At 33.5% G+C, this 17516-nt stretch overlaps 1 protein-coding gene across 4 annotated transcripts in view; it reads left to right on the plus strand.

The window, feature by feature from the left end:
• The window catches only part of LOC140434054 (uncharacterized), a 37712-nt gene that overhangs the window by 18148 nt on the left and 2048 nt on the right, over positions 1-17516 (plus strand). For 2 of the 4 annotated variants that reach the window (XM_072522054.1, XM_072522051.1), the window contains 5 exons: positions 910-1059; positions 1802-1946; positions 2358-2548; positions 3691-3879; positions 12449-12502. In XM_072522054.1, coding sequence (XP_072378155.1) covers positions 910-1059; positions 1802-1946; positions 2358-2548; positions 3691-3879; positions 12449-12502 — 729 coding nt within the window. Of the gene's footprint in view, positions 1-909; positions 1060-1801; positions 1947-2357; positions 2549-3690; positions 3892-12448; positions 12503-17516 lie in introns of all 4 variants that reach the window. The other 2 variants (XM_072522053.1, XM_072522052.1) reach the window with 2 other exon arrangements.

Raw genomic sequence — 17516 nt, forward strand, 5'->3', positions numbered from 1 at the left:
ACGCGATTTTTGTCGTATTAAGGCATATATTTGTCAAAATTTGTCTTGACAGGTCGCTTTTTTAACTTCTATAAAGCAATTGTGGAATAGCTTTTCAAAATCTTGGTAGTCTTAAAATATGACTTTATCTTTCATTGTAAAACAACGTAGTTTTCAGTTTGGGAACAGCAAATAATCACTTGAGGCTAAATCTGGTGAATATAGTGGATGGTAGATCAATTCGTATCTCAGTTGATGTAATTTTCCTTATGAAGCAGTCCAGTAGAGGTGCGTACTACACTCCAGTTATTGCTGTACCCTTCTTCAAATAATCATTGTGAAAAGTACCTTACACTATCTTGTTTTGTCTATCAAGTGTCAAATATCATTTTGGCATTTTTTAATTTATTTGTTCAATATTTCGCCTTTTTGCTCACTATACAAGACGCTTTTCCAACTTTTTCATCCCTTCTATAAAATAATTTTGTTTTATGTTATGATTTCATTGTTCGTTGCAAAACAACGATTTTTTAAGTTTGGAAACAGAAAATAATCACTTGAGGTTAAATCTGGCGAATGCGGTGAATGATAATTCAATTTTGGTATTAATTGATGTAATTTTGCTTGTGCAATCACCACTTTGTGAGCGTATGTATTTTCTTTTGCTCTTTTTCAAATTATTAGTGTGAACGGTACAGAAAATAATCACTTGAGGCTAAATCTGGCGAATACAGTGGATGTTTGATCAAGTGTCTCCACTGTTTCGATTATTCCTTCTCTGGCTCTTGGAATGGACCGATGTTTCATTATCATCGAAAAGTACCCGTCTTTTTCATATCCAGATAATAGGATATCTCATGTACACGCTAATTGCTTATTCATTCTTTAAACTTTCAGTTTCTATGAAGTTTAAGAAATGTTGATTTTTAGAACGTGACAATGGCCGATACAGAAGCAGTGAACGGACAAACTCAGCTGCCCTCAGATCAAGCGCTAGCAATGGAGGAAGAAGAAAGAAGAGAGGAAGAAGCCAAGAAGAAAGCCAGGGATCCACCAATAGTTTATAAAGACATAATTGATGTAAGTAAAAATATTTGGCTATTTTTTTCGATAAATTCATTAATTTTTGTACATACTTGGCTTGTTTTTTGCTTATCATTATGTCGAATGACTTTTTATTTCTTTTTCGTTCATATTTTATACACGCAACATTTGCGATCGTCTTTTATTTACTTTTCAGTCACTAAAATTCAAAAATCTTTATAAAATTATATTCTTACCTCTTCAACTCCGCTAGAATCCAGTGACTTTGTATATTTATTTCATCAGCTACACAAAATTTTTCATTTTTCTGACTCTCTGAACATCCAATCATTCTTATATACTATTAACATCACCTTCTGGTCGATTAAACGCTCCAACCATTAAGTATTTACTTCTTCACTCACTATTACTCAAAATTCTTCATCCAGTTTTCTTCTTACTTCTTTAACACCTCTGGATTGCTACAAGCATCTGGAAACTACTAATTCTAATTCTGAAATTGATAGTTCAGGTAGCGAATGACAAACACGCATAAAATAATTACGTGAATACAATTTTAACATAACAAAAGGTTACAAATAGGTTTTTTTATTATTTATATAACATAATTTTCCAGAATTTTATAGTTAACACTATAAAATAATAATAAAAGCCCTGATATTGTAATTTAACTATATATAAGCGGATAAGTAAATAATTAGGATTCTTTGTTTCTTTCGCGAGAACAACCCATGACTTTTAATACAGTTGTGGTATACAGAAATATGTTTCTTTTTAGGTAAAAGCAGAATTTGATGCTTTGGTTGCCTTAATCGACGGAAAGCTGACACCAGAAGAACAGAGGGCAACGGAAGAACTTCAGCAATACATGATTGGCGATGAAGGAAGCTGGGCATTGAGTGATGGGTTTTTGGATTTCGTAGGTAAGTCCGTACTCTTTTTTCCACAATTCTCCTCAAATTCTGTTTACCAAAATACTTGTTCTTGGTTCATTGTACCGATATTGATGATTTTCTATACTTTTTTCATTTAACTCAGTCACAATTGTCTAGTAAATTTAGTAATTAATGTTGGGCTAGGTTGGACAAATTGTGTCGTCGAATTAGAAGTGATTAAAAGTTACTATATAACCAAGCACAAGTGAAGTTTGTCATCAAAATAAAACTGAATCAATTAAAATAATAAAACAAACAAAATCCACTATTCATAATTATTTTTTTTTTTTGAAGTAAGGAATAAGTTTGTGTCAGTTATTAATAATGGGTGATACGAAGAATTATGTTGTATTCCTTCCAAGCACACTGTATCGACTATAATTATGTTTTTTACGTTAGGACGATTGCTCAACGATCCTCAATTGTCTGTTGACGTTAGAGTGAAGACGGTCAATGTATTGGCTATGGCGGCCTTGAAAGATGACGTCATATTAGTTCTGCATCAGGATCGAAAGGACCACGTCTTGATGAACTACGCTTTTGAAATCGATAGATTGAGCATCCAAGAACAGGAGGCGATCGCTGTTTTTGTAAGTTTTTATCAAATTATTATAGTGTATTACGTCAAATTTAGCACTATTTTATTTTATCACGTTGAAATATATCTATAGAGGTTTTTAAATGAAAATGTATCGGAGTTGTCATTTACCTTTATATCTCCTAAAATTTGGATATGGCATTATAATTGCTGTAATGAGACAAGTACGGGTAACAAAATGTGATATATTTAAACAGTTTATGAAAAAAATATTTGAGGAGTTTTCTGTTTTATGAAATTAACTGTAATGGGCGAATTGCCGGTTTATAACCAGAAATATTAGCAAATTTCTGGAGGATCACGCCAAAATGTCATGAATATTTCAGTTTGACTGTAAATATACATGACTTAAAGTAAGAATACCAAAATTGACTGTTTTCCCATGTAAATCCTCCTAAGAAAATAGAATTTATAGATGATATAAGCCTCTTGAAAACGTCCGCTAAAAACTTTTTGTTTGTAAGCATGATTACTAATACAGAACGTTATAAAAATTACAAAGCATCAAAATTATTACAAAATATATAATATTTAACATAGTCTTGCATACTTTGGTTTCACATGGCACATGTTGGGAGTGTATTTTATATCGGCAACAGCGCTATGGTGCATCAAGGAGCAGAAGAGAGATTTGCCGGTCAACAAAATTTAAAATTTTAATATTCTTTTTTTCCACCTTCCACTGAAGTGGAATATTGGCATACAGTCGATGAAGAGAGATAGAAAGAACAGCCTGAAAGGGGAATTGTGGAAGGGGCTGAAACCCATCAGGATGATGATGATGACTTGTTTAAATGCTAGTATAAAAATACATGAGTGGGTATAAAAATGTTTGAAACATAACTCGGTCCTAGAAGCTTATGCAGGACGTACGAATTTTGATTTATTCAGCCTCACATTTTCATCACTTAGATATTATGAAGTTAAATTAAAATAATGAAATAATTACATATCGTAACTAAAAGAGTCCTGTCAGGTTTGTTGCCAAAAGTTCCAATATTACTGATATATGTATTGTTTGAGGAAGTATATAAATAGTATTTACATGCCTATGCAAGAATTGTTGTTAAGCCTGCACAGAATGCTCATTTATCATTAATCGTAGTTTTATCTTATTTGATATTTAATTTTCAGATGGCGAATATGTTTGAGAATTTGAGCTCTTCGGAATGGTTGCTGTACATTTCCGAATGGTCATACAACAACCAACAGACTAGCAACATCAGGGTGACGACCAAAGTAGCAGTCCACTCCCTTTTGTCGGACTCGCCAGTTTTGCAAGACCGAGGCTCAGCCATTATCCACAATCTTGCTTGCAAGGAGGTAAAAACTGTGGTCTGTATCATTTTTTAACCTATATTTAGTAATAGACCTATCCCGGAGTTTTACTATTCTACAATTCTAGTTTTTGTTAGAGATTTTTTTCTATTCTTTTATTACAAGTTTGCTAGATCGTAACAGTATTTTCGTAATCGACGTACTAGTGTATTATGCGAGTAAAATAGTTTTTACGTTAAAAAAATTTCAATTTCTTTATTTTTCCAGTTAGTTACCGTACGACCCTCGTAATTGTCGTTTTGTGGGAGTGTCTAAAGGACCCAAGGGCAGTTATTTTTTATACTAAAATAAATTATATGCATTATATGCAGTAAGCTAACAGAAAATACAATATGAGTGAATTTAAAGAGACGCAAGATTAAAATTTTGGTTGATTTGTTCAATCTGGTACCAACTAGCTTTATTCCAGTATAACAATCATACTAATAATTTGTTTTTCACTAGGTTTTATCGATTGTTAAACGATTTTTCGTTTAATTCTAAAGTAATGGCTTTATAAATAGATATTTAGAGAACTTGAGACTCATCAACTTACAATGATGATTTTGTTGATTTGTTATTTCAGTAGAGTAAGTGTACTATTCGAGCAAAATAGTTCTTATGTTAAAAGTATTGTAATTTCTTTGTTTTCAAACTTAGTTATCGTATGACCCTGGTAATCGTCCGTCGGAGGGAGTGTCTAATGTACCTACGTGCAGTTATTTTAGTGTGCTAAAAATAAATTATTTCTCAGTCTGAAAAATCATTTCACAATACACTCACATAAAAAATATGAAAATTATTGAACCAAAAATGCAGTTGGTCGCACAGCTAACAAAAAGGTAAGCTAACAAAAAAGACAATTTGATTGCATTTGAAAACACACACACAGTTCAAATTGGGCGTTGGAAGATCCTTAATGATTATATTTTAGTTGACTTTTTCAATCTGGTAGACTAGAGGATTACAGTATAACAATCACTTTATTAATTGGTTTTTCAGTCAGTATTATCAATTGTTGTGCGTTTTTCCGTTTAATTCCACAGTTTAATTCCACAGAATTTATATTTATCGGTGTACCTTAAAAACGTTGGTAATTTAGAATTTTTTTAATTAAAAAAAAACTTAGTTTCTGGGTGACTACTTATATAACGTATGACCCTCATAATTGCTGTTATGTGGTAATGTATTTAAGTACCGAAGTAGAGTTATTTCGGTGTATTAACAATATACGATTTGTCAATTTGGAAAGAGCATTTGACAATACTCTCAGATAAAGATAACGAAAATTGCTAATAGATGGCGCTATTAAGATCACCATTTAGAGTTACAGTAAAAAATGAAAAGCATTTTGTGTATTGTTTAGTTATATATGAGCTTTGAATCTATGACCATGAATATAAATCAAAACAAGAACGAAAACAGTACTATGAGCTCATTATTTCGGCTTTGCAGCGTATTAGAATCAGGAAGAAAGATACACAGAAACGGAAATCGTGGATGACCGATGAAATACTCAGAGAAATCAAATCAGGATCAGAGAAAAAAACAAAGAAAATCTCCAAGAATATAAGAGAATACATTCCATCGTCAGAAGAAAGATAAGAGGAGCCAAAGAGAAACAAAAAACAGAACAATGTAAAGAAATAGAGGAGTATCAGAGTCGATATGATAACTTCAATGTCCATCGAAAGATGAAGGAAATAGCTGGAAAGTTCCGAAAACGCAACAGCGGAAAAATAACAGATGATGAAGGCAATCTTGCCATAACCAAAGAAGATAAAAAGAAAATATGGGAAGAATACCCACCATTGAAGAAAATTCTGGTCCCGAATTCCCACCAGAAGAAATAACGGCAGTTGTCAGACAAATGAAGGATGTAAAGGCACCGCGACTTAATGAAATTCCTGCAGAACTGCTGAAGCTATTAGATGCAGAACAAATAAAAATAATGATTGAAATATTTAATGAAATATATAAGGCAGGAAAAATACCAGTAGAGTTAATTAAATCAGAGTTCGTACCATTGCCCAAAAAACCAGAAGCAAAAGTTTGTGAAGACTATAATGACCATAAGACTAATGAGCCATCTGCTGAAGCTGTTTTTAAAAGTCATCCACAAAAGAATTTACCAGAAATGCCAGGAACAAATTGCGCCCAATCAGTTTGGAGTTGTGAATGCCGTTGGTACGAGGGAAGCTTTATTTAGCGTGCAAGTATTGTTTCAGAAATGTAGAGATGTCAGGTGTGATGTTTTTGCATCCCTGATTGAGTACAAGAAGGCTTTCGATAGAGTCAGGCATGAACAAATGATGGAAGTGCTGAAGAGGACAGGAAAGAGGAAGGAAAAAGGGCCCCAGGACGAAGAAGAATATTCTGGCTTGCTAGCCTGAGAGTATGGTATAGAAAGACCTCAACACAGCTATTCCGTATAGCAACCAACAAAGTCATAGCAGCCAGAATGATCGCCAACGTTCGGAACGGACAGGCACTCTAAGAAGAAGAAGGATCAGGAAGTCAGCTAAGGAAGTGTTAGCATCAATTTTTTGTATACAAAATATATTTTTCCATACATATATTATTATCCTAATATTTATGATCAGCTGCATGTAAAATATAGCGAGAAAAGCTTAAAATTCAATTTTTGTCAAGGCAATTCACCCTATCATACAATTATAAAAACCGTCGCCAGAATAAGTGAATTGAAGTACGATTTTGTTGCAATAACCACCTTTTTCACCAGATTTAACTCCCTCTAACTTCTCACGTTCGCAAATCTCAAAAAAAATCAACAGCAATCTATAAAGGTTGTTTACTTGGGGAATGGAATCTATAAATTAAAATAATACTGAAACAAGTGTGAAAAGCGGGTGTTCATTCTCGAATTTCCTGTTGAACGTCAAACCCTTGTGACGACCTCTCAAAATGGATTTTGGATGAAAGTTGCTGATTATGTTATTTGTCTCTTGTCGGGATGAAACTATACGCTCTTTGCCGATTTATTAAGAATACTATACACTTGGTTACATGAATTACTCTGCTCTTGTACACTGCGGAGGAACGTTGAGAGAAAGAGAGAGAGAGACAGACAGACAGACAGAGAGAGAGAAAGAGGGAAAAAGAGAGAACTAAAACTTTTTGTGTGCAAGAGAAAAAATGCTGAGAGCTATGTCTTACGTTGAGTTATTTTATTGAGACTGAGGACCATTAGGGGGAAGGCGGAAGCGATTTTTGTGAGAAAGTGGAAGCTATCTGAGTGTCAAGGAGGAGTGGCCTTTGACAACATAAGGTATTCGGTGATCTGTCAAGTTTCATGGGTGGCGGTAATTTAATTTAAAATAATACAAATATTTATTATTGGTTTTCCAACAGATATTTCAAGTCATAAAATTGTTTTTTTTTAAGTTATTAACCTATTTAATAAATATAATTCAACTCCGGGATGAGTCTATTAGTTGTATGGCCTTTCAGTTTAACAATTAGTAAACGGGGGACACAGCTACAAAATTTTTTATTATAAAATCTGAAAAATACTTCTTTTACGCAAAAAAAAAACAGAATAAAAATGCAATTTTATTAAAAATGAACAATTTTGTTACTTATGTAATTTATTTGATTAATGACTGACATTTTTTTATTGAAATTCTATTTAAAGAAAAAAAAAATAAATTCGAGTCGCAGGGCTGCTTCGCTTTAGGTTACTTTTGTGTAGCTTTTGAGTGTTTTGAACGAGAATAACTCACTGTTAACTTAATTCAGTTTAACATCTCTCCTGAGCACGAATAGATTAAAATAGATATTTGAAATATCTTTAGAGGCTAGAGTAACATAAAAATTCTGCAAAATTAAATATTTAAGTGTATAATAGAATAATTAACTGAAATCGTAGGCTTCCACGGCCAGAGTCAGAATTATAGTTTATTCGTCTTCCGGGTTTGGACCGTGTCATTTGTGAGTGACCCAAAAGTGGGTTCATCTCGACGTTTCGCTACAATTGTATGTAGCTTCTTCAGGAGAACAAAAAAAAAGGAAAAAGAAAACAAAAGACAGGAAGATGGGTAGTTAGCAACGGTAACTCAGTTACTCAACGCAACCAGAGGCCAATACTAACTACCAAGATGGGCATTTGGTCACAGTATCATCGGATTGGATAATATTTGGTCCGAATCGGATTCACTCCCTGCCTCTCGACGCGTTAGTGTTCTGAGCTGTTGGACGTGAATCCCTGTCCTGGCATTTGGTTTTCACCTCTGGCTGCGTTGAGTAGTTGAGTTACTGTGACCAAATGCCCATCTTGGTAGTTAGTATTCGCCTCTGGTTGCGTTGAGTAACTGAGTTACCGTTGCTAACTACCCATCTTCCTGTCTTTTGTTTCTTTTTCTTTTTTTGTTCTCCTGAAGAAGCTACATACAATTGTAGCGAAACGTCGAGATGAACCCACTTTTGGGTCACTCACAAATGACACGGTCCAAACCCGGAAGACGAATAAACTATAATTAAGAATAATTAACTACTTGTGGTGCTCTGTGCTATGCAGCTTGTATGCGTTCGTGTTGATTTTAATGTGCACAAGGATCCTCAGTTGCTGATCCAGTGTATGCCTCACCAGTTTCTTATATCCTCAGCGTCTAAAATCGCTCTAACCTTCCTCAACGTACTTTCAATCGTTCATGTTTATTATTGCCAAAGGCCTCTTGGTAATCAATAAAGTATATAAAAACATTATTCCTCTGATCATAATATTGCAGCACTAATAATTATATACGAAAATATACTTCTCGTGTTCATAAGTTTTGTTTGAAACCTATCTGAGTGTCTCCTGTTATCTTTTCATTGAAGACCCTTCAGGAATTACCTACACTGTCTTGTGCAAAGTATTGCTGTGCTATGTATTGTTTATCATCAAATTCTAAGTCGTTGAACCGCCGAAACTCCAGAAAGACTAGACGACATTACTTTTGCCACCAAAACATTAAAGGTAAATCCGTAAACGTCGTATTTAGTGATCGTAATGCCACTCAAAAGTCCAAAAACAACTACCGGTAGTACTGGTAGAACCCGAAAGAGTATCTGCAGATACTGATGGAGGTCTTACCAAAATCTAGTGATTGAACTAGCAAGTTGTTGTTATTTTATCTTGTTTTTGGGATCCTTGATGATGCTATTTTAATTCATTTGTTTAATGTGGCACCATCTAGATATATTCCAATATAAAAATTACACTATTACTTGATTTTTTCAGTAACTTATATGATTTTTCGATTGATTCGAAACGATTTTTCGGTTAATTCCAAAGTATAGGCTTCATAAATATCTATTTTGAGAACTTAGGTTCACCAAATTGTAATGAAAACATCCTTAATTTAGAATAGCATTTTACTGAAATGAGTATATATTATGCGACTAAGAAAATTTATGTAAAAATTCTTAAGGGCTTCTTACTGAGTCGTTCTGATGAGCCCTGAAAGGACGAAAGGAGTGAATTTTAAAGGCACTATACGGGAAATCAAATCTTAACTGTCTTTTCAATATGGAAATGATTTAATAAAAAATGAAAATTAAATTAGACGTTGGGATATCCTTGACGATAATATTTTGGATACTTTGATCAATCTGGTACCATCTAGATATATTGCAGTATGATAACTATACTATTAATTAGTTTTCAAGTAAGGTTTATCGATTGTTAGCGATTTTTCGTTTAATTCATGTTCAATGCTTTGTTAAACACATTTTTAATTTAGAATCTCATTGCAATTAGTGGACTATGCCAGTAAGAAAAGTTTTTATGTTTTAAGAAAAGTTTTGCAAATTCTCCGGTTTTCACATTTAGTTATCGTACGATCTTCGTAATTTCCATTCCATAGTAGTTTCTAAAGTACCTAAGGGAAGTTATTTTAGTGTATTAAGAATAGATAGATGATTTGTTAATTATAAAACAGCATTTGACAATAATTTTTTATAAAAAAATGCGGAAATGATTGAAACAAAAATGAATAATTAGTCTTCTTCTTTGGTATTTTATGATACAGCATGTATGCGTTTATGCTCATTGGAAGATGCCCATATATCTTTCTTTTACTATTCTTTTTATTGTGTTAACAATAGATATGTCAAATCCTTAGTGTATCCAATCCCCTATCTTTTCCTTAACGTTTGTATCAACAGTTCATGTCTAACATTGTTAGAGGCCCTTTGCTATCGATAAAGCACATAAAGGGATTCTTTCGCTGATTATAACATTGCTGCACTAATAATTATATTATAAAAATACTTCTACTGTTTCCAAGTCTTATTTGAATCAAAAATGAGTGATTCCCGTCCCTTTTTTATATTAGACAGTGATTTCCTTTCACATTAGTAGAGGGTAACCTTCGCCGTGACTGGCATTGCGTAAGTTATTTTTGAAAGACACCCGCACACACACATACACTGCTATGCCATGTGTTTCTATCATTAACTTTTTAATCGTTTAGCCGCCTCTGGGCATAGTTGAATGGCCCAAAACCTTAATTAAATTCAGTAAAATTTGGAAGTATTAGATGAAATTACTTTAAACATTACCGAAACATTAAAGGTAAATCCGTAAACGTCGTATTTAGTGATCGTCACGTCCTAAAAGCCCAAAACAAATACCGGTAGTGCTGTTAGAATCCGAAAAGTATTAGCAGATACTGATGGCTTTCTAGATGGAGGTCAAAAGCTAATTGTAGAATGGAACAAGAGATAAATTACACAGAACATATATTTGTCAGATTTTGCCTAGTTCTTCGTGATCATCTCATACAGTGTAGATGTTTTTTTCTAATTTTTGAAAAGTTTGTTTACCTAAAAGTGTTTAATATTTTCCAAGGTTTTTATAAACATTGATACGAGCGCAGGAAGTTAAGATTTGTGACATTACACAGCTGGTAACTGTAAACTAAATAATTAAGAAATGTAGGCCAGAGCGTGAGTTTCCAAAAGCACATTGAAAAGCAAAATGCAGACATTGACCCATATTTCAGCAAAAGTCACTTATAATTTCAGCAAAAAAATCCTTGGATAGCTTTTTATCGTTACCAAAAGTGTCTCTCAATCTGATGGACTTGGTCGCTTTGGTTGTCAATGGACAAACGATGTGCCTACCGCACGTTTACTTTTTTGTATTCAAATATTCGTGTATCATACGCTCAATCAGCACGTTTGGAGACTGCTCTCTTTGGATTGTGATTCTATTCTTATCACCACGAACAAATTCAGCTTTACAAGACAGTTCGACTTTTATTTCGGCGACTTGCCTGCTTTTGACGACCTTTAAAACAAAATGTTTGCTTAAAATGTTGGCACCTCACGCGTTGGGTGACAGATGTCAAAAGCAAGAGCACTTCTTTCTCATGTAACGCCATCTATCAAAGATTAAGTTGTCATATCAATCTCGAGGTTATTGAACTTTCCTGGAACTAGCTCGATAAAATGATACAGTATACACGTAGATTGTCAAAATATCCATATGCAGAATTATTATGTTACTCAATTTATCGGACCTTAAACGCTTTTTTAATCTAACGACAAAATTGGAGAAATAAGTAGAGAACTGTTTGAGACTCTGACCCAGTCAGACATTTGACAAATTTTTTCATAGTATTGGCAAACACCTACATTTTTCCTGCAAACAATTAGGTGCAGAATTTAATTCATGTAAATAAAGTAGTTATGAATTAAAAACTTAATATTGCTTCAAATTAACCTAGAACAGTTTTTTTAATGTGCATTCAAATCCAGATTATTTTCCAAGGCATTAGGAAAAAAGTTTATCTTTTGTGAGTGTGTAGCATATTGCGACACTCCTCAACAATGTATCGATGTATTCTAATTTAGGTCGCAGATACGTTTTGAATTTCATACTACTAAGATAAACCTTTTGTTTTTCTTTCCATGGATTCGATCCATGCAACCTATCTACTCACGTCGAAATGACTGCATTGGCCTGCGTGTCCATCAGTACTTAGATGTTTATTAACGTTTTATGAGCGGAACAAATCTTCTAAAAAGGTTTTAAACAGTCTATCTATTTGGAATACTATCACATCATCTCCAGCTAAAGATTGGAACGATTATTATACTGCTGAGAGACCTAAATAGGAGACAGATATTAGGTAACGTTACGAAATTAATTTTTATGCTCTTGGGAACTTATGTGAGTCAAGATATAGTTTTGAAGGATATTTGGATACAAAGCATTCTTGTAAAAGCGTCGTAAAGCAGATTTTCACATAATGCCCAAGACTATCTGTGAAAAAATCATCGATATCACGTAAAAACTGTATACAAGTTTTGAAGGTGAAATTATTCGACGTGTCTATTGTTAATAATTACAAACCAGCACCTAATTCATTGCAGGAGAAGTAAAGATGTGTCTCCTAAAGGACTAAACTTATCAAATACCTGTCTGTGTCAGGGTCGTGCAAGACCACTTATTTTTCTGAGCTAACATTGCACATAAGACACCAAATTAACAATTTTTTGGATGTCCTGGTGTACACCTAATTTAGTTGTTGAAGAACCGGTTTCTCTGTTTTGGCTTTATTTTCAGAAATTCAGAAATTTTCGGATACGACAACGATTTCCAAAAGGGAGTTTATCAAAGGTAGCTAACGTGCTTGTGTATTTATGTCTGTGTATTCGTTCAGCTCGAGCTATTCTCTAATAACAGCTTCAGCGCACACAAGTATATTTATATTCATCTCACCTTCATCTATTTACTAATATTCGTGTTCGTAGCCTCTCTTTTCTTTTGACGGTGTAGAAAATTTTTAATTCCTTCTTTCCAACTATATAAAATATTTAATAGCAATACCAAAGACCGAGATATAATCAATTAAAAACTTCCCCAACTTATTTTAAACTCATTTGAAAATCAGACAGAACAGAAGAATTAACTTGTTACATTGAGTTGCCCTTGGTTTACTTTTGGATTGACGTAGTAATCGCAGGATTCGATTACATATACATTGTTGTTACGTTCATTACACGTCATAAATGACATTTTCACGTCATAGTTTTAGACATAGACATAGTTTTATAGTAGACTCGGAATTCGGTTAGATAATTTAAACCGAAAATAATAAAATTCAGTTTGGCAACATTGTGTGAAGAACAAGTATTCTCGAATATCAACAAGGGCGTATTATGCTTTAAAATTTTAAATTACGTAAATTATTTTTTTACAATGTTTTATCAATGTTGCTCCGATTAAAATAAAAAAGTTATGATTTTAAATAGAAAAAAATGTATATGTACATTTTCCCTGTTATATCATTTTGATTTTTGTACATATTTTCAACAAAATAAAATTTATAACAGATATTTACTACCCAAAAACAATAATTTACATTAAATATTTAAATAATAATTAACCTTTAATTTCCGAAATGCAAATGGCCGTTAGCAATTGTTAATATTATTTCCAAAGTTGTATGTTATATACAAGCATGTATAATTTTTGTTGATATCAAAAATTTTTATGTAATGTCAACACACCAATCGAATCATGCGAATATTTGAATAGGTAACTATGTTCTAATATGTCTAATCGCGAAAAGTCCAGAAGTTGTGAAAGACAGGCGTAGTAATTTTATCCTGGAAAAATTTATTTGTACTTATATCTGCTTTTTTAACAATTAAAATAATTGAAATACATCAAAGTATTCTGAACGAGAACAGGCAGTGATGTTGAACAAAGATTAAGACATGTTGCTGCTCTTCATGTATATATATATATATATATATATATATATATATATATATATATATATTCGGTTTTTTATAACGTCTTACGACGTTGTCCGACTCCCAAACGCCACTGTATTCTGTCTTGAGTTAGGTCTTCGTCCAGATTTCGAGCGCTAATCGCTTTCCTAACTCCCAGGTTCCAGCTCTGTGGTGGTCTTCCTCGTTTCCTCTTCTCTGGGGGTTGCCACATCATCGTTTTTTTAGGCAATCTTTCGTCCCCCATTCGGCTCACATGCCCATACCATATGAGCTGTTTTCTCTCAATATCCTCAACTATAGTGCCCTCTATACCCATTTGTTGTTTTATCACTTCATTCCGTATTCTGTCGGCTCTTGATATTCTCATCGATCTTCTGATGGCATCCATTTCCGTGGCTTCGACCTTTTTCTTATATTTTTCGGTTATTCTCCATGTCTCAGCTAAATAAAGTAGGCTAGTTTTAACCATTGTCTCATAGATGTTCCATTTTCTTTTCTTTGATATTTCTTTACTCCATAGAACTCCGTTCAAACATGCTATAGCTCTTCGTGCTTGTACAATTCGATGTTCTATTTCTCGTTCGTCTTTTCCACTACGGTCGAAGATGACGCCCAGGTATTTATATTCGTTGCATGGATTTATTTTTTGATTGTCATCGATATCGAGTTGTTCTGCTTCAGCTCCAATTGAGAGGTATTTTGTCTTTTCTAAATTGATATTTAATCCCCATTTCTGGTATTTTTCAATTAGTTTTCTAAGCATGTATTCCATGTCATCTTTGTCATTTGCGATCACCACCTGATCATCTGCAAACTGTAAAGTATATATGTAATCCTGATCGTTCAATTGTATACCCATTCCTTTGACTTTCCTTTTCCATTGTTTCAGAGCTGCAGAGATATAAATCTTAAATAGAGTCGGAGAGATACAACATCCTTGTCTGAGACCCTTAGTAACTGCAAATTTTTCAGCTAAGAGGTTTCCGAATTTCATTTGGGAGTTTGAACCATAATATAGATCTTTGAGAGCACTAACCAATGTTTGATGTATGTTTGATGTGCCCAGGACTTCCCATAGTTTATTTAGCGGGACTGTGTCATATGCCTTCTCAAGATCTACAAAAGTCATATGTAACTCTCTATTTGTCACAATTTTCTTTTCTATAATTTGTTTAAGACAGAAGATGTTATCTGTACATGAACGACCTGCTCTAAATCCTCCTTGTTCTTTCTTCAGACGATTGATAATCTTCCTCTATCAGGTCCCGTAGTATTCGACCGTATAGTCGACTCATTGAGCTTGTGACCGATATCCCTCTATAGTTTTTACAATTTCTCCTGTCACCTTTTTTATATATTGGGGTCATATATGCTGTTTTCCATTCATCTGGTGTTGGATGTCCATTAATATATTCGTTAAATATCACCGTGATCATTCTGTGTAATTTCTCTGAGCCATTCTTTATTAATTCCGTAGTTACTCCCTCTGGTCTACTTGCTTTTCCATTCTTCATCCCTGCTATAGCTTTTTGAACTATGTTGATATCTATGGTAATATGCTCTCCCAGAATTTCGATTCTTGATGAATTCATATCTTCTTTAAATTCGTCTCTGTTCTCATTTAATAGATGTTTGTAATTATGTGTCCAATCCTCGGGATTTATGGGATTTAGAATCACTTTCTCGTTAGTCGGCTTCTTAACAGAGTTTATAAACTTCCACGCCTCAGTGCATTGTCGTCCTCCAATATAAGATTCTATCTCTCTGCACCTTCTATCCCATATCTCATTTTTGGAGGTCATAATTATCTTTCTAGTTTTCTTCTTCATTTCATTGTATCGGTCTTTGTCTGCGTCATCTTTTGTATTCAACCACTTATGGTATAATCTTTTCTTTTCTGTTACCGCATTTTCGACGTCTCACTGTCTCCATTTCACCACAGCTTGTTACTAATTTTATTTTGTTTGATTCCTAAGACCTCCTGTGCTGTTTGGTGAATACTTGATATTATGTTCTCATATATGCATTTGATATTTGTTTCGTCAAGTTTGGAGTCCATTCGAGTCTTATATAGTGTGCGGGTGCTCTCATGAATTAAACTGGATCTCATGAATTAAACTCTTCATGTAGTGAATTTAAAATTATTCAAAATTGAAGGAGGATTTTTTCTGAGCATAACTAGACTTACGACGTGATATCAAATTTTCATGATGACTGGTAACGATCAGAAGACTATAGTAGAAAATATGGATGTTACAATAATATTAGACTGTGTATATTCATCTCTTTCTTGACTTCCCTTTCTTTATTGTCCCTTTTTCTTCTTGTCTATGATATTGTTAAGGCCTTTCTTTTCTTTGGTGGCAACTGAAGCTCGTATCCCAACCATCTAAACTTTTTAATTGAGTAAAGTAAGTCCAGCTTTAATTCTAGTCAACACTCAACACTACTCAACACATTCTTAGTCTTACTAAGTGTCAATTCTAGTCAACACTTTGAAAATACTCTTTCTTGAACTTTTATATATCCTAAGATCTACCGTTATTGTTGACATTTCCAGATGAGATCATCGGTGAAACTGAAAGTTACTCCCTTGTCAGATCTCTCAATGTCGGTAATGCTGTTCTGGCTGACCTTTTCGTACTTTTTTCGAGCCAGCTTTCTCAATTGAAATATCGAATCCAAAAACTAAAAATCTCAACTCATCTCTAACTCAACAGAAATCTCAATAGAAAATTTAACCTGTTGGTGATCTGTGGCGTCCTATAATTGATCTATTGCGTGCTGTAATTGTTCTAAACCTTCTGAAGAACCCTTGCAATGCTGGATTGCTTGATTTCCACAACTTCAGCAGCATATTTCTGCGATTGTTCGATTGTGTCAAGCCAAGACTTGGGATTGCTTCTTCTGGCTTTAAATTACTCATTTTTTAAGTTAAAATACGTTAACACAACTCCAATTTTTCGTTGGATGGTTTAACGAAAAAGCATCCTTCAATTTTAAAGTATTATCGGCTAAAATATTCGTTTTAATAATCTTGTACCTTATGCGATACTTTTGGTGAGGAATTTAGCATTTGCACATACTTATACAGGTTTCTTTGTACCTATATATGTGAGCATTTTAAGAAAGAATATCAAGGTCAACAGATTGGCAATAATGTCACCCCTAAACTGTTTTATAAACGAGATAATTATGTGTTACTGTTTTTCTGTCTTGCAGCCATTTTCCTTTCTTCTACAGCTACTTCTCTTTTTTCTATACCACCGAAAAGATACGAGATAAATGACTTTAAACATTGCTAAAAAAGCTATCTACGTTTATATATACAAATTAACCGTTTTCAGTTCATTTAACAAAAAAATCCATAAACTTTTTTATTAAAAAAGTTATTTGTTGACCCTTTGTCTCCTTTTTTGAAAATGGAGGACATTTATGATAGATTCCACTTATCTGGAATCTCCTCTCCTGCTTTGATTTTATTGAACAGCTCTCGTATAAATAATACGATCCTTGCGCCTCCATATTTCAGCACTTCCATTTTTATGCTTCCCGGTACTGGCGTTTTGTTGTTTTTGGCTTTCTTTTGTGCTTTTTACACATTATTGTTATAGGTTCTTGTGAGATATACTCCGGACTACTTTTGTATCACGCTAGATAATTTAAATTACTGTCTTATTCCACTGTAAAATATTGAAAATATTGTTCCTTTCTTATAGTGTAGTTATTTGGAATATTAATCACAATAAACGTTTACTGTCAAATAAGATATATCTCGCAGTAGACAAACACATAGCCAAAAGTTACTATGCTATACTATACACACAACAGTGAAACATATTGTCCAAGTCGCCGAATCGGAGCCAAAAGTACAACATATTAAAATATCG

The sequence above is a fragment of the Diabrotica undecimpunctata genome, chromosome 2 (assembly GCF_040954645.1).
Source record: "Diabrotica undecimpunctata isolate CICGRU chromosome 2, icDiaUnde3, whole genome shotgun sequence".
NCBI lineage: Eukaryota > Metazoa > Arthropoda > Insecta > Coleoptera > Chrysomelidae > Diabrotica > Diabrotica undecimpunctata.